The following is a 24608-nucleotide window of genomic DNA, read 5'->3' as shown; positions in this document are numbered from 1 at the left end:
TGATAGTTGTAATGTTTATTGAAATGGTTCAGGCCATTTTTTAAAAAAAGTATTATCAATAATATGCTAAAACAGGAATGGTTGTAGACATCAGTGGTGGCATTGCACTAAGCGGTCTTAACACACAAACGTGTTGATGCAACCATCTCCAATTCCCATACCTGCTGCTTCAATTATTTTGCACTTTTGTGCTAATTTCGTTTAGTGCAATCCTACCTGATGGAGTCTTTGCTTCAACATAAGTACCTGTTCAATATTTATTTAAAACAAAACAGTTCCAACATGTCAAATTCTTCATTCTGTACTGGCTTTCACAAGGTTAGATATTTTAATTTTCTTTTACATAAATTTACTTCTGACAAATGGGAATTGAGGCAAGTCAAATTCTGGCCTGGATGAAACAAGTCGGTGGCTCTATGCCTGAAACACAATGTTGGTTCAGCTCGGATCCTGTTCCACCTTTCACGCATTAGTTGTTTTCTGCATGGGACAGGCTGGAGGTTAGCGCAGTTGGGTGTGTAGTGGCAAAGGGGGAAGAGTAGTTAATGAGATGCTGTTAACCAGTTAGTGATTGTTCCCAGTTCACTGAAATCATGAAAAACTGGGCCAAATGCCTCAGAATATCATATCGGTTATCCCATGTGGTTGAATGAATGGAGTACAAATAACTGGACTAGAGATATTTAAGAATCTGGATTCCAAGAGATTTTAGTTTACTCAGTTGTTTGTAATCTCTACTGTGTACAAATAGTTTTGGTGATAATGAAAATCTTTTATTTAAGAAGTCCAACTTGTGGTAATCCAAAATTAGTAAGTAAGTGAAAATTTTGCAAATGGCTACTCAGCCTCTTTTAACCAGGGTTAATTTTTGTTTGCAATAATCAGATTGGAACTGAACCTGAACTAATTAACCTATGGCAACAATTTCACATTGTGAGAAAAATTATGTTCAGTGGAGTGTCTGGAACAATTCAAGTCAGTCAATTGTGTGTATATATACCTTGGGCTTTTGTAAAGTTGAGAGATTCTTTGAATCAAAGTGATGACAAAGACAAACTCATTCCAAAGCAACAGTATTGATTGTCAAAGTCTGTATTAATCAGTACCTAAAATGTCTTAGACTAAAGAATTGTAGATCAAAATCATTAGTGCCACACCTACAAATACAGTTGAATCCTTTAAAATGCATACCAGTGATTAATTTGTCAAATATGGTTTATACTTGCATTTAGAAAACAGTGAAATCCCAGAATCGAATTAGATATGCATTTTTTTTTTCAAACTCTCCTGTTCAGGTCGAAGCTTTACACAATATTGGTGATACACAAATTCAGTTAACTCTGGGCAGGACATATGTTGGCCCCATTTTGGAATAAAGTGAGGTTTTGCTGGGCAGCAGAAAAAAAAATCATGCACATTTTAATTTTTTTTGTAATCCTAAAATAGATTGAATTGCAATATTGGCGTGGTAGTTTAGTTATTCAATAAGCTTTTTGGTGAGAATTCTGCTCAAAAAGCTGTGATAACTGGATCTGGTTGAAAGGGGCTTCCTCCCCTGGTGATCAGTAGGCGTGAGATTCCTTGCGGCTTAAAAGGCGAGTCCGGGTGGCTGAGCTGGTGGCACTTCTTATCACTTCCATCCACCTGTGAAGAGAGAAATGACACATAAAAGTAAAAATTTGCATAACAAATAACAACTGGTTTCATACAGTGCCTTTATAACAGTAAAAATACTTCAAGGCATTGCACAGGAGTGAGGAATCAGTATAAATATTCAACAACAATCAGTAGAATAAACGGCCTCCCCAAAGCCTTGCTGTACAAGTTATTTGAGTTAGAGATAATCTACAATCAGAAGTGACAAAATGACCCCCTTTCATAACAATCAATACAAAAGCCTCACCTTTCAAATGTATATTCACTTTCGGCCCTGAAGAAATATACATGTGACTTGAACTGTAACTTGAAGACATAGTCTTTGTGGATATTGTCAGACTCTGCAGGAATGGTGACAGAATAGCCCAACAATGGCAAGCTTGCTAGTGGATGATTGTCCTAAGGGAAAATCCACAGAGTAGTCAGAGATGGTGCATTCACCGGGAAACAAATAAAACATCACTGAATGCAACTTTTTTATTTGCAAGCTATGGACTGGATTTTCCCAGTGCTGGCTGGATTGAAGTGGAAGCAGCCTGGTTAATAAAAAGGTAGGTGCACCATTACAGGACCAAGAGTCCCAGCTCACCTTGTGTTCTGCCCTCCTCCTTGGCCAAGGGGAAGAGTTCAAGCCTCAGACCTGTCTGCACCAATAATGAGACCAATGAAAAGCGTTTTTACTTGCCTTTACATAGGTTAATGGACTAAATGATTGGAAGTTGAGATTCAAGGGATCATTATAATCTTAAGTATTGCAAGTGTATTTGTACAGTTGGCAAGACTACCTGGACTTCATTCAAGCATCAAGTGTTAATTGTACATCAATTGTGGTTAACTGTGTGCAACTGGATGGCACTGATTAGGTGGTTATTTGAACACATGCATAGAAACACTTACTTGTCACTTGGGGGGGGGGGGGGGGTTCTGCATTAGGAGACACATTTGTTCCACTCTGAGAAGACAGCGAAGTAAAGATGATTCTAGTCCTATCCTTCACCAACTGACTCTCCGGAGTTTAACAATAGGAAGGCTGCACATGGAAATGAATATTGCCACTGGGAATGAGGAGCAGCTGCTGTACAGGAAGGGCAAAGAACTGGGTATCATGGAGTCAGAGAAGAGGGAGAGGTGTATGATTAAGGGGGCACTACTCTGAATACAGGCAGAGGTGTATAGACCTGGAGATGGCTGAGAATAACTGTGAAGGACTCAGTGACTCTTTTGACAAATAGTCACTATCGTGTGCTTTCGTCACTGGAGACCTCAGTTTCTCACTGGCAGGTTATGCACTGTGCATCACACAAGTGATAGATGACCTTTTTACTGATGCTGGACAACACATCAGGTTTATAAATCTGATGACCTTCGAGGGCACTGGGTCCCGCATCTGCTATGACCTGGAGGTACTCTACTGTAGCCTCTTGCAAGGTTCCGACACGGTATAGTAGCCTACTGTGTTCACCAAGCACATGGCCTCCATAGAGCACATGCATGTTGAGGACAGGGAATAGTTGGAAAGGACCGTCTCATCAGGTGAACAGCATGAGATAAATCAGAAGGATGAATTGGAGCCAGAGTGGGCTGACGCCGAACAGAATATTGTTCTGACTACATGACTAGATGCCCCCCTCCTGTCACTAAGCCTTCTCGAGAAGAGGGCTCCACCATAATATTTTGCTTCCCTGTGGTTCAGTGATGGGCATGGCACACCCAGCAATCTGACAGAAAGCTGCCTTGGGTGTCTGAAAGCCATCTATACTCAGCCCCAACAACAGGAAACCCAGCTCCATATCAATTAAAGCTCCACACCCAGGAAGACCTGACTACAATCTGTTTCCCTGTGAAGGTACAAAATAAAAGACCTGGCTGTGTGTTGACTAAAGAATTCTGATGAGTAAATCCAAAATTCACATTTTGTAGGGAAAGACTAAACTGGAAAGAAAAAAACAAAAGGGAGATAGAGGAATGTGAGAAATAAATAAAACAAAATTGTAATGCTTTCTGCCTTCCCATGATGCCACAGTCAGAAATACAATTAGACAAAGACAGACTTTTTAAATTCTGTTTGTCCACTGGCAATAACTAACATTTGTTTCCACTCCTGAACAAATGAAAACTCATCAGATTGAGTTTCCTTATTGGTTTGTATTGTATTAAGAGGTACTTTTTTTTTGGATGACATAGATCCTGTAAGCTCTCTCAGGTGAATGTAGAAGATTCATTGGCACTATTTGGATGATGATAATACTTAGGCAAACAAAACATTGAAAAACTTCTAAGATAGAAGGTTATTTTTTTTTAAGCCTGGGGAAGTTGGAAAAAAGCATTTTAGTTTCAGGTTACAACATTTTGTAGAAGTCTAGGCTGAAGCTGGATGTGTAAAACCCAGGAAAGGGAAGTAGTTAGGATTAGGATTAAGAAAAGGTCATCTCAGTGTAAGAAGTTTAGTTTAAGAGTTCCAGATTACAAGTGTTAAACCCTGAAGGGATTATTTGTAGCTGAGAAAGTCTGAACTCAGTTTTATGAAGGCTCCAAAAAACATTTCAAGATGGGGAATGGAAGCCGTCATTTAATTAAGCTCTTGTGAATTTGAAAGATAATTCTCTCTCGAGTGAGTACTACAAAGGAATTTTTGGATGAATTAATGGGATTGTATTTTACCATGTGCCTCAAAGTTTTCAATTTGTGTTATATGTAAATAGTTCCAAAGTAATATCCCAAAGCCAATGATGTAATTTTAATATTGCAAAGTAATACGTCAAGCTAATGTCCTCAAAAATACCACATATAACCCCTCAAACAGTTCTAGCAAGTGACTCACCTGATGCGATTTGTAGAAAAAGAGGCAGAAATTGGTAAAAACCACCCAAAGCTTTTGCCAGCCGTTGCTGTTTTTGAATTTCCTCAACAGGTTTCCAGAGAGCTGATTCTGAGGAAGGAGGACATTAAAGCATATTACCGGTGATATAAGGTAAACATAACATTACAGAGTGATGGCAAGAGAGCTAGTACCCACAAAAGAAAAAACTTGAATAAAAATTCCATAAAAATTCATCACTTTTCTCAGCAATGCTCAAAGAAAGAAGACCGAAGGGGTAAACATAGAGCCTGTTGGGATACCACTTATTTCAATTAAGCAATGAAGAACTAGCTACCCAAAGCATTGGCCAAGAGTCATGTTTCCACTCAGGTTGCCAACCTTCCAGGATTGTCCTCTAGTCTCCAGAAACTAAAAATTAATTTGGATGCTGCATCTAACAAAAGAACACCAACTGAAAAAAATATAAGTTCCTTTGAACATTTCTGTTTGGTTGGACATTAAAGTTTTGGAGGTGTGATCCATAAGACTAATTGCTGGAGGTAAGGGATGGGGACAGTTGAAGGCAAGTAATCTCCAGGAATACATCCAACCACAGTTGGCAACAATATTATTTGCAGAACAATAAATGAATTCAAGGCTCTTTAGACCTTGGGCAAACTGCGAGAGTTTGTTTGGAAGGGAAAACAGTGAAATAATAATTTTCTAAAATATAAGGTTTAACTCATACTGAGGAAATATCATTAGATAATTCCAAGTGTGCCTAGAACTTATTTATAATCCAAGCAAATGCCACTTGAAGACATTAGGCATTAAGTAGCCAACCTCTGTTATTATGAAGGTAGTACATTTTGATTTGATAACCTACCAAATATCCATCCTCTGTTATCAAAGTTCTATATTTGTTCAGTAGCACCACTATCTTGAGGTATTTCTACCAGACCCTGCTGCTACTCATTCATGCTGTAATGCTCCATACAAACTACCATTTGTGCAGAGATGGCATCAAAAGATTAAATCCAATTTGGACTGAAGCTTACTTTACAACTTGGGGCCCCTTCCTTTACTTTTAATTAAGACTTTGACGATCATTATTTGCACAAGGTATTTATGTAAATAAGTTATTAATTTTATAAATAATTTTAGTCAACTGAGTTAATTCCAAAATAATCACATAGCCATACAGATCTACAACACAGAAACCGGCTTTTTGGCCCATCACATCCATGCTGGTCCAAAACAACCACCTAACAATTTTAATCTCATTCTCCAGCATTTGATCTATAGCCTTATAAACCTTGGCATCAAAAATGTACATCTAAATACTGCTTAAATGTTATGAGTGTTTTTGCCTCTATCACTTTTACATGCAGTGAGTTTGAGATACCAACCATCCTCTGGGTGAAGATGTTTTTCCTCACACCTTCTCTAAACCTTTTGCTCCCTACCTTAAGTCTATGTCCCCTGGTCGTTGATCCCTCCATCAAGAGAAACATTCTTCCAGTCTATGCTAAGTGCCTCATTAAAAACTTTAAAAACCATGAAATATTGAACGATATTAAATTTTAAATACACCTACTTTTAAGTTTAGATCCTTTGCACACCATTTTTCCACATCAATGATGTGTCCAGCCCTATTTTGCCTCCAAAGCAACTCACCAAGGTTCCTTCAACAGCACCTTCTGCAAACTCGACCAACCTGAGTAACAAATGTAAGGGGCATCACTCCTGGTTCCTTTACTGTCACTCAGTCAAAATCCAAGACCCCCCCAACCCCACAACAATACAGTGGATACTTTGCAGAAGGACCAATTTAATGAGGTTGCTTAACAGTATCTTCTCAAATAAGGGTGGGCAATAAATGCTGATCTAGTTTGCAGACTTGCAACCCATAAATGAATTAAAAAGAATGATGATTTATGCTTAAATTTACACAGGTGTTTTGCTTAAATTTACACATTGAAAATACTAGAATTATATACTTTCCTGGCTCATTCAATTGGATTGAGTTTACAGAAATCCCTTTTTTGGTTGATGATCAAGAGTCTGTCCATCTCTCAAATGATAGCTTTAAATATTTTGCTTATGTTTTCATTTACTTTACTCCATGTTTGCAACAGTATGTTCTATGGTTGACCCCTTCCAGAATATATTGGAATCATTTATATTTGAACATCCCAACTGATCTATAACAACTGAGTTTACAGTGGAATTTGTGTTCCTGGACTGGAGGAGACTAAAACCAACCCCATTTTTGATCAAATGCTTTGTGGTCGTGTATATTATGTGTAATTTTAAAATCAGAAACAGACCATTTGGCCTTGCTGGTCAATGTTGATATTTATGCTCCAAACAAACCACCTTCATCTCCCCTTGTCAACATATCCTTCCAATTGCCACCTTTAACTTATCTAGCTTCCCATTAAAAATACATCTAAACTATTCACATCAACTAGTCCATATACTCACCACTCTCTAGATAAAGACATGAGTCTTAAATTTCCAATTGTATTTATTCGCACCTATCCCATATTGACAATCTTTAATTTTGGTCTACCTACACATGGAAATACTGTCTCTACATAGATCTTCTCAAACCTAATTGTAGCTGTATAATCATCAAATGACAATCTTCCTATCAACTACCAATATCTATTCTTAGAGAATGGTTACAGTACAGAAGGAGGCCACTTGTCAGCTATCTGCACCAGCTGTCCCAACGAACAATGGACTGAAAGCCATTCTCCTCCTTTCTCCCTATCTCCCTGCACATTCTTCCTTTTCAGGGAATAATACAGTTCTCCCTGAATGCTTCATTTGAATCTGTCATCATCACACTCTCAGACAGCACATTCTAGACCTTAACCGTATGAAAAAAGATTTCTCCTAATATCTGAGAAAGGGTTACCTGACCCGAAGTGCTAACTGTGATTTTTCTCCATGGATGCTGTCACACCTGCTGAGCTTTTCCAGCAATTTCCATTTTTGTCTCTGATTTAAGACATTTTTCTCTTAATGTCTTATTGCTTATTTTTTCCAATTACCTTGAATCCGTGCCACTTGCTATTGATCCTTCCACTAGGAGAAACAATTTCTCCTTATCCACTTGACTAGCCCCTTATAATATTGAATATAATCTTCTCTTATAGAATCATGGAGTCATACAGAATATAAACAGACCTTTCAGTCCAATTCATCCACTCCAACCAGACATCCCAATTTGACCTAGTCCTACTTGCCAGCACTTGGCCCTTATTCCTCTAAACCCTTCCTATTCATATATTCATCTAGATGCCTTTCAAATGTTGGAATTGTAGCAGCCTCCATCACTTCCTTTGACACCACAGTCCATACACACACCACCCTCTGTATTCTCCAAGGTAAATAAATTTTACTTTATTTACTTCTCTGATCAGCCTATGCAACCAAAGTTCCAACCACACCAAACACACTAAAACAGCAGCTAATGAACTTGAAAAACCCTATACAGACAAGCAAAACTAATGTCATTTACAAAATACCTTGCAAGAGCTGTAACAAACACTACACTGGACAAACAGGCAGAAAACTAGCCACTAGGATACATGAACATCAACTAGCCACAAAACAACATGACCCACTTTCACTATTATCCTTATATATGGATGAGGAAGGACACCACTTCGACTGGGACAACACATCCAACCTCTGACAAGCCAGACAGAGACACGCACAAGAACTTCCAGAAGCATGGTATTCCAACCGGAATTCTATCAACAAACAAATTGACTTGGATCCCATTTACCACTCCCTGAGAAAAAGAACAGGAAAAGACATCACCATTGGAAACGATGTCACAGCAGGAAATGACATCATCAATCCTAGGAAACTCAAACATATAAATAGAAAGCTGGCTACACACCAGTGCTTCATTTGGAGGCTCACTGAAGATGTTACCTAGTATGGTGACGAAACTTCTGAAAACGAACCTTCTAGCTCAGCGAGCAAACCTACATCCAGAATCTCAACCGGAGCTACCAACCTTCTCAAAACTTGCTAAAGATATTAACTGAAGAAAATAAAAGTGAATACAGAATTTTGCCAAAATGCAGCTGAACACAGTCCTGTGATCTGAACAAGAAAGTTTAAAGTGGAGACAGGGTAACCCTTCACTGAGGTTGGGCCCTCTGTAAGATTGTTGTTAAGGGTAAAAGGATTTAATTTTTAATTATTTTCGTAATGAGACTGTTTCAAATAGTTCTTGTATAATGTGACACCCTTTGTTATTTTTTCTTTTGTGTATAATTAACTTCTGTTCTTTTGGTAAAAGTACATTGGCAGCCTCTTGTGAATACATTTAATAACTGACTACAGTAAGCAAGTTGTGAAAATAAAATTTATGCTCTAACAAGCTAGCTTCCACTCTAAGATCGGACTAATTCAGTATTGCTGTCAGCTGGGATCATAAAATACTGCTTAGATTACAATTAGATTCCCTACAGTGTGGAAACAGGCCCTTCACCAACCCTCCGAAGAGTAACTCAGCCAGGCCCATTTTCCTCTGACTAATGCACCGAGCACTATGGCAATTTAGCATGGCCAATTCACCTGGCCTGCACATCTTGGAATGTGGGCGGAAACCAGAGCACCCAGAGGAAACCCACGCAGACACAGGAAGAATGTGCAAACTCCACACAGACAGTCGCCCAAGGCTAGAATCAAACCTGGGAACCTGGTGCTGTGAGGCAGCAGTGCTAACCATTGAACCACCGTGCCGCCCCCATTTTATCTTCAATCACTATATTTCATCATGGTTATCAGCAAATACCATGTGAGCTACCCAACAAAAAGTGAACCAAGAAAGTAAATTTGAGACTAAGTAACTCCTTGAATTTGAGACTGCAATTAAGAGTTGGTCTACGTTGGGTTTTGCTGCAGTGTAAAGCTGCTTTGGTTTTAGAATGTTTGAACCGGTCTAGTCTAAAGCTAACTTTTTGAGTCTTGATCATTTTGCCTAGTGTTAGGGTCATAGCATGATGATTACCAAACTTATGAAACCCTACAGACTCCAAGAATTATAAGATTCATCTCTAGGACACTGCATTGAGCAAAACACAGGAGGAAAAATAAAGGGCTAATAGAATTTTGCTTCTCAAAATCTTTGAACTGTGTCGAGTTATAGAGTTATATAGCATGTCCATCCCCTCTCACCTTAAACGTATGCCTCAACTGAGAAAAAAACCTTGCTATTCACCTTATCCATGTCCCTCATGATTTTATAAACCTCTATAAGGTCACTCAGTCTCCGACGCTCCAGGAGAAAAAAAATCCCAGCCTATACAACCTCCCCTTTTAACTCAAACCCTCTAATCCTGGCAATATCCTTGTAATTCTTTTCTGAACCTTTTCAGGTTAACAACATCTTCCCAAAGCAGGGAGACCTAAATTAAATGCAGTACTCTAAAAGTGGCCTCACCAATGTCCTGTACAGCCTCAACACGACCTCCCAACTCCTAAACTCAATATACTGGCCAATGAAGGCAAGCGGTGTCAAATAACTTCTACACCACTCTGTCTACCTCTGAGTCTACTTTCAAGGAAACTATTAACCAAGGAGTAGTTGGAAGAAAGGCTCAGACTGATAATCATGACTCATCTAATTGGATAACAATGAGTCCATTAATTTGTAAACTGTTGTGGTCAGGAATGGTGTGTGAGATTGAACATTTCAGGCAACCAACAGTATTATTGTGGATCACTGTACCCAAAAAGTTAACTCTGATTTCTCTGCACAGATGCTGCTAGATCTGTTGAGCTTTTCCAGCAGTTCCTGTTTTTGTTTATGATTTACAGGATCTGCAGTTCTTTCAGTGATATTGAGAGAATGGGGCAGTTGAAGGCAGAAGGATCATGTAGCGAAACCTCCAGGAATATGCCCAGGCTGATTTGGCAACCCTATGAATAAAGGCACAAGCATTCATTGGGAGGAGAACCATTTTCTCACAACAGTCTACAATTTAGGCAATACAAATCTCAGATTCAATTTTGAATAATTGTTGCTTTGGGAAGCTAGTGAATGGAATCTTAATGTTTTCATAAGAATGGAAGGAGAAAGATCAAATTTTCTCCCTCACCATCCAGTGTCCACTAACAGTCAATCATCTTATTGACAGGATATTGCCAGTGTTTTATGAAATAGATAAGGACAACGAGAGGGGATAGAAAGGAAACAAATATATATGCATACCCTTTCATTGGGAAGTTTCTTTTTAGAATTAATGGAAGACTTAACAGTGGGCTTCAAAATTATGAGGAGCCATGATAGAAAAGAGGTAAATTGGTTCCAATGACAGGATGGATAAAAACCAGTGGACACAGTTTAAAATAAATAGCAAAAAAACACAGGTGAGATAAGAAGGCTTTTTTAGGCTACGATGATCTGGAATGTTCTGCCTGAAATGACAATGAAATAAGATTCAACAATAGCATTCAAAAGGAGACTCAATAAATACGTGAAGCAGAGGAAACTGCAGAATTAAGGAAGAAGGGAATGGAACTAATTGGATAGCTCTTTCAAAGAGACACATTGAGTTGGATGATCTTGTGCTGTAAGATTTTACAATTTCACAACATTTAACTGAAGAAAACTGAAGGAAAGATATTATTAACTAGATTACATTGTTCCATTACATGTTGTTTCCAGAAGTCAGTACAATAATGAAATTCTTATGAAGTTATCCTGTTTTCTCATTTAAGGTTCTGACAGCCCATTTGTCATGGTGTATGTTACTGTATATGTGTTTATAGCAAATAGGGCACTTAACATTTTAAAATTTCATAATATTGCAACTTTTAACCACTGTGAGTTGAAGAGTTCTTCATATTTGGAGAAACAATTTAGACTGTCTGAGAAAAAATATAATGAGGGGTGATTTAGTGAGTCAGTGGGAGTCTTCAAGTAACTGACTTCAATTAATTATTTAATACAAGGCCCATGTTCTAGAACTCTCTTGCTACATCTTTTAGCTTCTCTACCTCACTTTTCTTCTTTAAGGCATGTCTTGGAAACTACTTTTTTGATCAAACTTCAACCATCTGTTCCATTACCTGCTTTGTGACTTGGTATGATACTTTGTTTTATAATGCTCTAGTGAAGCACTAAGGGTAGCCTATTACATTCAAAGTACTATATTAATATAAGCTGCTGCATTGCTAAAATTTTGAATTATACAGGCAAATTACGATTAATATCAATAAACAACAGTCTGTAAAATAAAATACTGTTTCCATTTCATGGACCACCACTAAATTTAAATTTCTTGCATTTCCAAAAACCTATATCAGGCCTCTTGTTAAATTCAAAAATTAATTAGTAGGCAATTTCAATTCAGCCTGACCCTGTAATTGAGCTTCCAGTTGTGTTTTGACAGCGTAAGCTATTACAGCAAATTTCAAAAGCCAGCAAAAGAAAAGATTTTGCAATTTAATTGCACCCCCGTTTGCTAAATCCAAGCGCTCGGCAGCTGGCCGGCTTAATTTATTTTTACTGTTACCTCGATATTCCTGATGTAATCATAAAAGGAGAGACTCTGCACTCGATACCAGCAGACATGAGATATGGTAAGAGGCCGGTGATTATTGACCAGTCCAGAGGGGAGAGAGGAAGCAGAGTCAATAACAGTGGAGACTTCTTCTATCACACCAGAAAGACAACGAGAACAAAGGGAGAGAAGACAAGACAGGCTGTAAATGATGTAAGGAGTAAGGAGAAGACAAACTGCTTTGTAAAGGAGTAGCAAATTGGGTTGCCAACACTCTAGAATTGTCCTGAAGTTGCCAGAATGGAGAAAAAAAAAGTGTTTTGTAAGACAAACATTTCTTTCAAATCATTTATTAATTTCATTTAAAGAAAACCCATTGGAAACGGGCAAGAACTTAAATTTAGTGGCATTTTACTGAATCATCCAATGTGTGAGGAAGAGATGGTACATATTTGGATTGGCCATGGGACGGCTGGGAGTCACAGGTTGGCTGGTCAGTTCAGACTGTGGTTGGAGATGGTCAGGAGGCCACTTAAAAACACCTCCAGGAATATGGTCAACCAGAGTTGGCAACCCTATTTATAATTTACACACAAACACATCCACCTGTGCAACAAGACGAGTTAGATCTTGACAGGATGCCTGAAAAATAAAATGCTTTAAATAGGAGCCAAACCAATTTTACCTTAAGGATTTATTTTAAGATTTCAATATGTCAACACAATCCTATTTTAGAACAAGACTCCAAATGCCCGCATCAATTATTTGTTGCATGTAAGCTGCCAGATCTGTGTTATAGAGTCAGAGAGTACAGCACGGAAACACAACCTTTGGTCCAACCAGATGTCCCAACCCAATCTAGTCCCACCTGCCAGCACCTAGCCCATATCCCCCCAAACCCTTCCTATTCATATACCCATCCAAATGCCTCTTAAATGTTGTAATTGTACCAGCCTCCACCACTTCCTCTGGCAGCTCATTCCATACACGTACCACCCTCTGTGTGAAAACATTGCCCTTTAGGTCTCTTTTATATCTTTTCTATCTAACCCTAAACCTCTAGTTCTGGACTCTCCCACCCCAGGGAAAATGACTTTGTCTATTTATCCTATCCATGCCCTCATAATTTTGTAAACCTCTATAAGGTCACCTCTCAACCTCCGAAGCTCCAGGGAAAACATCCCCAGCCTGTTCAGCCTCTCCCTATAGCTCAAATGCTCCAATCCTGGCAACATCCTTATAAATCTTTTCTGAACCCTTTCAAGTTTCACAACATCTTTCTGATAGGAAGGAGACCAGAATTGCATGCAATATTCTAACAGTGGCCTAACGAATATCCTGTACTGCCGCAACATGACCTCCCAACTCCTGTACTCAATACTCTGACCAATAAAGGAAAGCATACCAAACACCTTCTTCACTATCCTATCTACCTGCAACTCCACTTTTAAGAAGCTATGAACCTGCACTCCAAGGTCTCTTTGTTCAGCAACACTCCCTAGGACCTTACCATTAAGTGTATAAGTCCTGCTAAGATTTGCTTTCCCAAAATGCAGCACCTCACATTTATCTAAATTAAACTCCATCTGCCACTTCTCAGCCCATTGGCCCATCTGATCAAGATCCTGTTGTAATCTGAGGTAACCTTCTTCACTGTCCACTACACCTCCAATTTTGGTGTCATCTGCAAACTTACTAACTGTACCTCTTACGCTCGCATCCAAATCATTTATATAAATGAGAAAAAGTAGAGGACCCGCACCAATCCTTGTGGCACTCCACTGGTCACAGGACTCCAGTCTGAAAAACAACCCTCCACCACCACCCTCTGTCTTCCATCTTTGAGCCAGTTCTGTATCCAAATAGCTAGTTCTCCCTGTGTTCCATAGGATCTAACCTTGCTAAACAGGGTCCCATGGGGAACCTTGTCGAACGCCTTACTGAAGTCCATACAGATCACATCTACCACTCTGCCCTCATCAATCTTCTTTGTTACTTCTTCAAAAAATTCAATCAAGTTTGTGAGACATGATTTGCCATGCACAAAGCCATGTTGACTGTCCCTAATCAGTCCTTGCCTTTCCAAATACATGTACATCCTGTCCCTCAGGATTCCCTCTAACAACTTGCCCACCACCGACGTCAGGCTCACTGGTCTATAGTTCCCTGGCTTGTCCTCAGCAAGAGGCCCAGCAATCACTTCTCTAGCTTCCCACAGAGTTCAAGGGTACACCTGATCAGGTCCTGGGGATGTATCCACCTTTATGCATTTCAAGACATCCAGCACTTCCTCCTCTGTAATCTGGACATTTTACAAGGTGTCACCATCTATTTCCCTAAATTCTATATCATCCATATCCTTTTCCACAGTAAACAGTGATGCAAAATACTCGTTCAGTATCTCTCCCATTTTCTGCGGCTCCATACAAGGCCGCCTTGCTGATCTTCGAGGGACCCTATTCTCACCTTAGTTGCCCTTTTGTCCTTCATGTATTTGTAAAAACCCTTTGAATTCTCCTTAATTCTATTTGCCAAAGCTATCTCATGTCGCCTTTTTGCCCTCCTAATTTCTCTCTTAAGTATACTCCTTTATACTTTTCTAAGGATTCACCTTACATACCCTTCCTTCTTTTTCTTCACCAAACCCTCAATTTCTTTAGTCATCCAGCATTCCCTATACCTACCAGCCTTTCCTTTCACCCTAACAGGAATATACTTTCTCTGGATTCTCGTTATCTCATTTCTGAAGGCTTCCCATTTTCCAGCCGTCCCTTTACCTGCGAACATCTGCCCCCAATCAGCTTTTGAAAGTTTTTGCCTAATACCATTAAAATTAGCCTTTCTCCAATTTAGAACTTCAACTTTTAGATCTGGTCTATCCTTTTCCATCACTATTTTAAACCTAATAGAATTATGGTCGCTTGCCCCAAAGTGCTCCCCCACTGACACCTCAGTCACCTGCCTTGCCTTATTCCCCAAGAGTAGGTCAAGTTTTGCACGTTCTCTAATAGGTACATCCGCATACTAAATCAGAAATGTTTCTTGTACACACTTAAAAAATTCCTCTCCATCCAAACCCTTAGCACTATGGCAGTCCCAGTCTATGTTTGGAAAGTTAAAATCCCCTACCACAACCATCCTATTATTCTTGCAGATAACTGAGATCTCCTTACAAGTTTGTTTCTCAATTTCCCTCTTCCTATTAGGGGGTTTATAATAAGGTGATCATCCCTTTCTTATTTCACAGTTCCACCCAAGTAACTTCCCTGGATGCATTTCGAGGAATATCCTCCCTCAGCACAGCTGTAATCAAAAACGCCACTCCCCCTCCTCTCTTGCCTCCCTTTCTATCCTTCTTGTAGCACTTGTATCCTGGAACATTAAGCTGCCAGTCCTGCCCATCCCTGAGCCATGTTTCTGTAATTGCTATGATATCCTAGTCCCATGTTCGCAACCATGCTCTGAGTTCATCTGCCTTCCCCGTTAGGCCCCTTGCATTGAAATTTATTAGTCCTACCTTGTCCCTGCCTGCCTTGACTGTTTGACTCTCTTCTGTTCTCAACTGTACCCTCTCAGATCGATCTCTTTCCTCACTATCTCCCTGGGTCACCCCCCTGACCTTACTAGTTTAAATCCTCCTGAGCAGCTCTAGCAAATCTCCCTGCCAGATTATTAGTTCCATTCCAATTTAGGTGCAATCCATCCTTCTTGTACAGGTCACTACTACCCCAAAAGAGATTCCAATGATCCAAAAATGTGAATCCTTCTCCCATACACCAGCTCCTCAGCCACGCATTCATCTGCTCTATCCTCCTGCCCTCACTAGCCCATAGCACCAGGAGTAATCCAGATACTACTATTCTCAAGGACCTCCTTTTAAAATTCCTGCCTAAATCTCTGTATTCTCCCTTCAGAATCTCACCCTTTTCCCTTCCTATGTCATTGGTTCCAATGTGGATAATGACCTCTTGCTGGCCGTCTCCCACATGAGAACATTCTGCATTCTCCCTGAGACATCCTTGATCCTGGCACCAGGGAAGCAACACGTCATTCTGATTTTTCACTGCTGGCCACAGAAACGTCTGTCTGTACCTCGGACTAGATAATCCCTTAACACAATTGATCTCTTGGAACCTGACATACCCCTCGTTGCATTAGAGCCAGTCTCAATACCAGAAACTTGGCTGTTTGTGCTACGTTCCCCTGAGAATCCATCACCTCCTACATTTTCCAAAACAGCATACCTGTTTGAAATGGGTATATCCACAAAAGACTCCTGCACTAGCTGCCTACCTCTCTTACCCTTCCTGGAGTTAACCCATCTATGTGACTGTATCTGAGACTTTCCCCCGTTCCTATAACTGCCATCCATCACATACTGTTGTTGTTGCAAATTCCTCATTGCTTCTAACTGTCTCTCCAACCGATCCATTCGATCTGATAAGATTCACAACCAACAGCATTTATTGCAGATATAATCTGCAGTAACTCTTAAACTCTCATTAAACTCCCACATCTGACAAGAAGCATATATCACTCCACAAAGGCCATTTTTGCTACTTCATAATCTACAGACCCAGAAAATAACACCGTCTTATTCCTCAACAAAACACTGCCCCAGGTTAGATTAATAGTTATGGCTTATATTTTAAGATTAATCAAGAGACATATCAAAAAATATATAATCAAGAAAGAACCCACACTACTCACTACTGCAAACTTTCTATAGGCCACTTAAAACAATTAACTTTTCTGATTCTGTGATGTGAACTTCACCCAAACAGATCCTCCAAGATCAGTTATGAATTTCACTATTTGTTAATTTTCCCAGATGCACTCTGATGTCCAGTGATACATGAATTCAAACAGCAAAGGCAGTACTGTGCAGGTTCACTCTGGTGTCAGTTTCTTTCTCTCTCTCTCTCTCTCTCCTGCACTGACCTCACCATGTGCTTCCTTTGTCAGTTCTTCTCCCTTTTAAAACTGCTGTTGTTTTGACTTTTTTTTTCAAAACAATGCAACAGCATAGAAAACAGTAATTGCTGCTCCTGGAATTCGAGGTAATCGCCTCCAGCACCTAAAATACCTCAAAAAAGGAGCAGCTGTTACAGCCAGAAATTTTTCCCATCCTCCATCTTGGATTACCCAGAATCCCTATGTCTAAGGAGTAATCCACCCAGATCCATTTCCCTCTGACTAATCTACCTAACACTATGCGCAGTTTAGCATAGTCAATTCACCCAAATCTGTACATCTTTAGACTGTGGGAGGAAACCCACACAGACACAGGGAGAATGTGCAAACTCCACACAGACAGTCACCTGAGGTGAGAATTGAACCTGGGACCCTAGTGCTGTGAGGCAGCAGTGCTAGCTACTGTGCCACCCCAAATGTACAAGGCTAAAAGTTTGTACCAACAATGTTGTCTAGCAAAGTCACAGCACATAATCAGACCATTTGGTTTAACTCGTATTTACTTTCTACGTGAGTGTCTTTTCTCATCTCTGACTCTGATCAGCATATTATTCCATTCTTTTATTTCTATCTTGTATGCTTATACAGCTTCCCCTTAAATATACTTTTCATCTCAAATTCTCAAATGAGAATTCCAAATTCTCATCAATCTTTAGTAAAATGATGTTTCCTGATTGGGAATTTTAATGAATATTACCTTAAATTTATAATTATAATATCATTTATTATATATTTATAATACTTATAATATAGTTTAGGTCCCTTCACAAGAAAAAGCAATTCCATTTGTATTCTTAAAGATTTGTAACATGTCAACCTACAACATTAGCAAATTAATGTCCAATACCTATCCTAATTTTAAATGGGGAACATTCCCATTACATTTGTGGCATTCAAGGTTATGCCAAGAATGTTTTAAATATTACCCCTCTTGAAACCACCAGCAATAATGTCTAGCACCTAAGCATGACAGACAGCAGATATTACTTGAACATACATTTGGTAACCTCAGCTGGTATGGGAATTGAAATTGTGCTATGTGCATCACTCTGTATTGCAGACCAGCCTTCCAGCCAATTGAGCTAAACAAGCCCCACTACAGCACTCCTTGAATATACATTTGCACAGAAAACAGTTTATACTTAAAGGCAGTGTGATACTTGGACTAAGAGTCTGTCATGATATTTTTGCCTTAAGAAAGATGTTTTGTGTGAGAAACAAAACTCACATATTAATAAATTTCAGTCCGAGTCAAATTCTGAAGCAGCAAATTTTAATGATACGTACTTGCAAGAACGGGTGCCTAATGAGTAAGCACCCCAATCTGAGGGTTACATTCTGATTTATGCTGTTCAGCTGCATCTCTCGGTCCTCCCCTTTCACCCCATTGGTTACTTTTACTGTAGCGCGTAGCCTATCACAAGCTCTAACTTTTCTCCACCTCTGTTTACTTCTCCCATTACTCTAAGCCTGTCGCCCCTTACTCTTAATTTATCTCATTCCTTATATGTGACTATCCTGGCATAGTTTGCTGTCTTCGTGCAATCATCCTGCCAAACTAAATTCCGTTGGCCACATTCCTCCTGAGACTGGCCCACTATTCTCCTGTTACTGGTACATCCCGCTACATGGTCGCTCTGCCCTATTAGTCATAGATAATTTGGCCTATTTTCGCTTCTCCTATGCCTGGTACATCCTGCTTCATGATTGCTCTGCCCTATTACTCAGAGATAATTCTACCTGTTTTTGCTTCTTTCTGTTTTCCTATGCCTGTTACGTCCCGCTCCACGATGGCTCTGTCTTATTAGTCATAGATAATTCTAATTGTTTTCGCTTCTTACTGTTTAGTATTTGCACGCGCAGCCTAATTTTATAATGTATGCTTTTGCAGAAACAACACCTGTTCCCTTATTCTGCACAATTATAACCCTATACCTTACACTTTGGCAAACATCTTGATTTTAAAATTTTCCTCAATTTCAATTCCCATCAAGGACTCTATCATCCATACATCTCTAATCTCCTCCAACCCTCCTGAAACTTCTGAAATATCTCTAGTCCTCCAATTTTGATCTCTTGGGCATCCTAAACTTTAAATTGGTGGCCATGCCTTCATTTGCCTAGGCCCTAAACCTGGTTATTTCCTCTTTTAACCTCTCCGCTTCTTTGCCTCACTCTCCCACTTTCGGATGCTGCTCCAAACCTACTTCTAGAACCAAACATTTGATCGTCTGAACTAATTAATATCTACTGTGTGACTCAGTGTCATGCCCTGTTGTATAAAAGGTAAAGACCAAGTCACCATAGTCCCACTTTCTCATGAAAGAAACAACAGTTTAACATGAGGGTCACTATACCTCAGGCAAAAGGTGAGGACTCAGAAGGTAGGATTTGCTTGGTAACCTCAGCTGGTGTGGGAATTGAACTTGTGCTTACATGCAATATGTCAATACAAGTTGCTGCTGTTTAGCCAGATTTTTTTTCTCTGGATAAATAGGAAAGAAATGGAACAACATTTGGGATAACTAAGTGAGGAATAGATACTTCAGAAGCCTTTTAAAAATGATCAAGTCTGCCAATAGCATATTCTCTGTTTAAAGTCGTCATCACATTATTCTTAAAGTAATATTGGTTTAGCTGGAAAAGAGAAGAAACACGAATGGTGGAATACTGTGGAGGAGATGCCGTACAGAAGGATGGTATTAAAGAGTACAACAGATTCAGATGTTTGGCAGGTAGATCAACTTTGCTAATGTGTGGGAAGAACAAATAAAATGTGACACAAAGGATGCACACCAGTGTGATTCCAGAAAGCAAGAGAATGTTTTCCCAAAAGAAGGGAAATTATGTCAATCAGATCTTGAATTCCACAGATTCTTCAGACAGGTAACTATTCAAGAGGGTTCTCCCAGATAAATTCATTATTACCTGCACTCTTTATTTGGTCTCTGGGATGTCAATTATTAATGCTAAGCACATTGGAATAAAAAAAAATTACACTAGTTTAACTGGCAATAACATTTGTTCAGACAAAAACAAACTGAAGTCTTGAGGATGCATGAGTGCTCCACACTCAAACTGGTAAAACAAAATGCCCTAATTACCCTCCTCTCTAACTGCACATATGTAAATCCTAAACAATGAAACAAAATGCTGAAAATTTTCAACAGGTCTGGCAGCATCTGGTGGGTGGAACGCAGTTAATGTTTCAGGCTGAGATGACCAGGCCTGTCACCACAATGGAGCTACAACGCTCTTAGACTGAAAGACCAAATGGGGCTCTAATAGATCAAACCCAAGAGTGAAAACAAAATCAAAGGAAGGAGGAATTGACCATATTTAGACAAAAATTCCCACACCAACACACTAAAGTGGTTCGAGGTTGACAGTGTTAACAACTTTTCAAACAGTCATCACAACCTGAAATGTTAACAATATTTCTTTCCACAGATTCCACTTGACCCACTGAGCATTTCAAGCAATTTTTATTTTTATTTCAGATTTCCGGTATGTATACCATTTTGCTTTTATGTAAACTCCAAAAGTATTGGTCAACTGCAATGTTTAATGTCTAGCAAGCCATGCCATAACATATTTATTTCACTCATATGCTGTATTAATTTCTTTCTTCCAAGCTACTCCTGATAATTTTCAAAATCACCTTAAGTTCTGTGTCAGACAATTTCAACTCTAGGATTAATAACTGTAGGGTTTATTAAAATTCTGACAAATAATAAAGCTTTTTTTTGGCTCATTCCAGAAATGTGGGTATTACTTGCAAAGCAAGCATGTGTTGCCCACCTCTAATTGAAACAGAGAATGAGCCTTCCTGGTGAGCTGCCTTCCTGAACCTTTTCAGTCCTTGTGGTGTCTGTACACCAACAGTGCAGATCAGGGGGTTCCAGGATGTTGACTTAGTCACACTGATACAGTTCCAAGTCAGGAAGACATGCTTCCTGGAGAGGACCCATCAAGTCCACACCGACTCTCTGAAGAGCACCCCACCCAGTCACACCCCACCCCTACCTTCTCCCTATAGCCTTGCGTCTCCTGTGGCTAATCCACCTAGTCTGCACATCCCTGGACACTCTGGGAAATTTAGCACGGCCAATCCACCTAACCTGCACTGCTTCAGATTGTCGGAGGAAACTGGAGCACCCAGAGGAAACCCACACAGACAATCACCTGAAGCAGGAATTGAACTCAGGTCCCTGGCACTATGAGGCATTAGTGCTAACCACTGAGTCACCATGCCACCCCAAAGGTAATGTTGTTCCCATGCATCTACTGCTGTTATCCTTCTAGTTAGTAGAGGTTGCAGATTTGGAAGGTGCTGCTAAAGGAGCTGGTATGAGTTGGTGAAGTGCATTGTACAGATGGTACACATTGCTATCACTGCGTGTTGATGATTGGGGAGTGAACGTTTAAGGTGATGGATGGTTTCATGGTGTTGAATCATCTGGGTTGCTGTGTCCTGTCTGGTGCTTAGCCTCTGGAGTGTTGTTAGAGCTGCATTTATTCAGGCAACCCCTGACTTGTTCCAGGTGACTAGGCTATGGGGAGTCATGAGGTGAGTTATTTACTACAGTTTTCCAAACCTCTCACCTATTCTCAAACCACAATATTTTTATGGCTGGTTTCTGTGGCTTATTTTTATAATGTTTGAAACTTTATCAATGATCCTTCTATTCTAGTGCATCATCACTGTTCAAGTATTTTGAGCTGATTGTTGCCACACTTGTCAACACAAGTTTCCTCAGAAGCCAATTCAAGCAAAACAAAAGGAAACATCTATTTTAAAAATAACACAAAATTCTTGGCTGGAAAATTCTTACAAGCTGTTCCTTGTCTGTGAACCTCAGCAGGAATGTGATGGTGGATGACAGCGCTGAGGAGTTTTGGAAAATCATGCATTTCAGCACAGGAAGCGGTCTCCAAATCATCAAGCATGCGCTGGCTCCTTTGAACAGCTATTACCTTAGACCTACTCCCTGTTCTTTCCCTGGGGCCTTGCATCTTTCCTAACCAGGTATTTATCCAATTCCTTTCTGAAATGACCTCATGAACCTGCTTCCATTCAGAAAGCACATGTTGGATCACAGTAACTCACTGCATGCCGATATTTCTCATGCATTCCTCTGCTTCTTTTGCCAATAACTTTAAAGCTGTGTCACCAACCCTCCTGCCTTTTTTTTGAACACTTCTATTAAATCAAAGTTCCAACCCAGAATTTTAAGCCTGAAACTCATTGCTCATCAGAACTTTGAAGGCAGAGTGTTGGAGACAGGATTTATTTAATGGCCATGGAATTCATTGAATTGTATTAATCAATATAGAAATCTGTATGTGCCACACTGTCAAGAGAGTCAGATGTACAGTTTTATTTTGAGATGGCATGTACCTCCACAGCAATGCTATAATCCACCATTGAAACACTAGTATTTCTGTGCCAGCAAACGTGCATTGTGGTATTGCCACGATGGGGTGATTGTCTCTCAAGAGAGGTCCTTGAGGCACTTAGATCATCTTCAGATTCATGCTCTACAGACGTCTCGTCAGGCGATTCTAAAGAATTGATCAAAAAGTCCTTTAAAGAAAAATCGACAAACATCCAGCAATCTTTTCAACTCCTAGGCTGAATCAACCAGGAACATTTATATCACCGAAAGAAAGTGATGAGAGGGCCTTGCAGACATATTCAACACAAAAACACACAAAATTCAGAAAGAAGGTATACATACCTACCTGGTTTGGTCAGCTACAGTATGAGCAAGGTTATCCTAAAGATTGTTTTGGATTGGACCTAAACTACCAGATTAAAATACAAAACAACTTGAAAGGCTTCAAAGCAGGACTGTAATTCTTTTGTTTTAAGAATGTCGATTTTAAATTACAGAGGAAGTGATTTCCTCTTGTGATCATACTATGGCTTTAAGAGGCATATTTTGTCCTGTTTTTTTTTCTGAAGAGAGGTTTTTGGGTTTTTAAAAGTTGGAACAATAGAAGCAGCCAGAATGTTGTGGTCAAGCTCCCACAGAAACAGGATTTTTTTAGTTTTAGCTTTCAGCAGTTGTTGCTGGGGGTTTCAGCAGGGTTGGAAGTTGCAGTACATCTCTCCCCATTTCTCTCTCTCTTTCAATGTTTTCTCTTAATGATTTTCCTCCCGTGCTGCTAGAATTGCATGGTAGACAATCTATTTTATTGACTTTGCCTTTGCCAAGGGTGTTTATGGGATGTTATTATATTAGAAGTTACTATTTAGGAGTTAAATAATGGATTATTCTGTACAGTTTTTCAATAGAGTTATGTTATTCCAATTCCCTCGTTCTTTCGTTGAATTGTAACTATAATGTATGCAGCAAGTGTGTTTTGCTTCAAACCTGGTAGTTTGACCAGTCAAATTCTATCTGGAACAAGAAGCCTGGCACTTACCTTTAAAATAAGAAAACATTAGGGTTCACGCTATCTTAACGTATTTTGAGGAGGTCTGATCTGGCCATTAATACTCTGGTGGGGGCACTCGAAAACAAGGCATTACCTTAAACTGAAAGGTAGGTCATCCGGGTGTGGTCAGGAGTCACTCCCTCATCAAAAGGGTCGTGGAAACCCCAACCTCTCCCTTGCAAGTGCTATTGAGGCAGAGTCAATTAAAAATTTCAAAAGTGAGATTGGGTAGATCTTAATTAGGTGACATTATTCAGGGATATGGCGATAGGGTTAAGCTACAGATCCGTCAGGCTCTAATTAAATGTGGAATAGGATCGAGAGGGTGAGTGGGTCTCCTCCTGTTTCTGACACTAAACACAATGAAATGAAACTTTCCAATGTGACCGAGGGCACGACAGAAAAGTGATGGCTGGGACTCCCTGTCTTAATCCCTCTTCTGCCCGGGCTCCATGTAGACCCCTAATTGGCTACAGAGCCCTCCACTAACTGGCCGTCCAAACTACAAAGACCAGGAGTCAGGAGTGAGTGGACCTCACTTTGCAACAACTATAAAGCCCAATCCCATGGCTCTATAAAAAATTTGCAGGGGTATTGTAGTAAGTAGGATCATAGGCCATTCAGCCCATTGAGCCTGCTCCACTATTCACTAACATCAAAGTTGATGTGACCTAGCTCCATACGCCTGCCTTGGACCATATCCCTTAATACCATTGCTTAATAAAAATTTGCCAGTCTCACATTTAAACAATTGACATGGCATCAACCACTGTTTGAGGAATAGACATCCAAACCTCCAATTCTCTTTGCATGTAGGAGCGCTTTCTAACATCTCTCCTGAATGGCCTATTCTTAGACTACGCCCTCTGATTCTAGAATATTCAACCAAAGGAAATAGTTTATTGTTATCTACCCTCTACTTCCCTGTTAACATCCTGAAAGCCTCGATTAGGTCAGCTCTTAACCTTCTATATTCTATAGAATAAAGGCCTAATTTGTCTAATCTCTAATTTAACCCCTGAAGTCATCCTTGTAAACCAGGGTTGAACTCCCTCCAGGGCTAAAACATCCTTCTTAACGTATGGTGCCAAGTAATTATTCTGAAAGGCTAATGGTGTAGACTGCATTAGGCTCCACACAAGCTGATGATATCAAAGGGTCCTGGGCAGAGGAGGAAGTCCAGTTCCAGATCCTGA

General features: G+C 39.7%; 1 protein-coding gene across 1 annotated transcript in view; it reads right to left on the bottom strand.

The window, feature by feature from the left end:
* farp1 (FERM, RhoGEF (ARHGEF) and pleckstrin domain protein 1 (chondrocyte-derived)) overlaps positions 1–24608 on the bottom strand; it is a 310303-nt gene continuing 285695 nt past the window's right edge. The window contains exons 24-27 of the mRNA XM_072578014.1: positions 22370–22533; positions 4478–4585; positions 1904–2055; positions 1–1644 (exon numbers count right to left, since the gene is read on the bottom strand). Coding sequence (XP_072434115.1) covers positions 1563–1644; positions 1904–2055; positions 4478–4585; positions 22370–22533 — 506 coding nt within the window. The 3' untranslated portion in view covers positions 1–1562. The remainder of the gene's footprint in view (positions 1645–1903; positions 2056–4477; positions 4586–22369; positions 22534–24608) is intronic.

The sequence above is a fragment of the Chiloscyllium punctatum genome, chromosome 9 (genome assembly GCF_047496795.1).
Source record: "Chiloscyllium punctatum isolate Juve2018m chromosome 9, sChiPun1.3, whole genome shotgun sequence".
NCBI classification, from domain to species: Eukaryota; Metazoa; Chordata; class Chondrichthyes; order Orectolobiformes; family Hemiscylliidae; genus Chiloscyllium; species Chiloscyllium punctatum.
The sequence above is the reverse complement of the archived record's forward strand: the minus strand, read 5'-3'. Positions and strand labels throughout refer to the sequence as shown.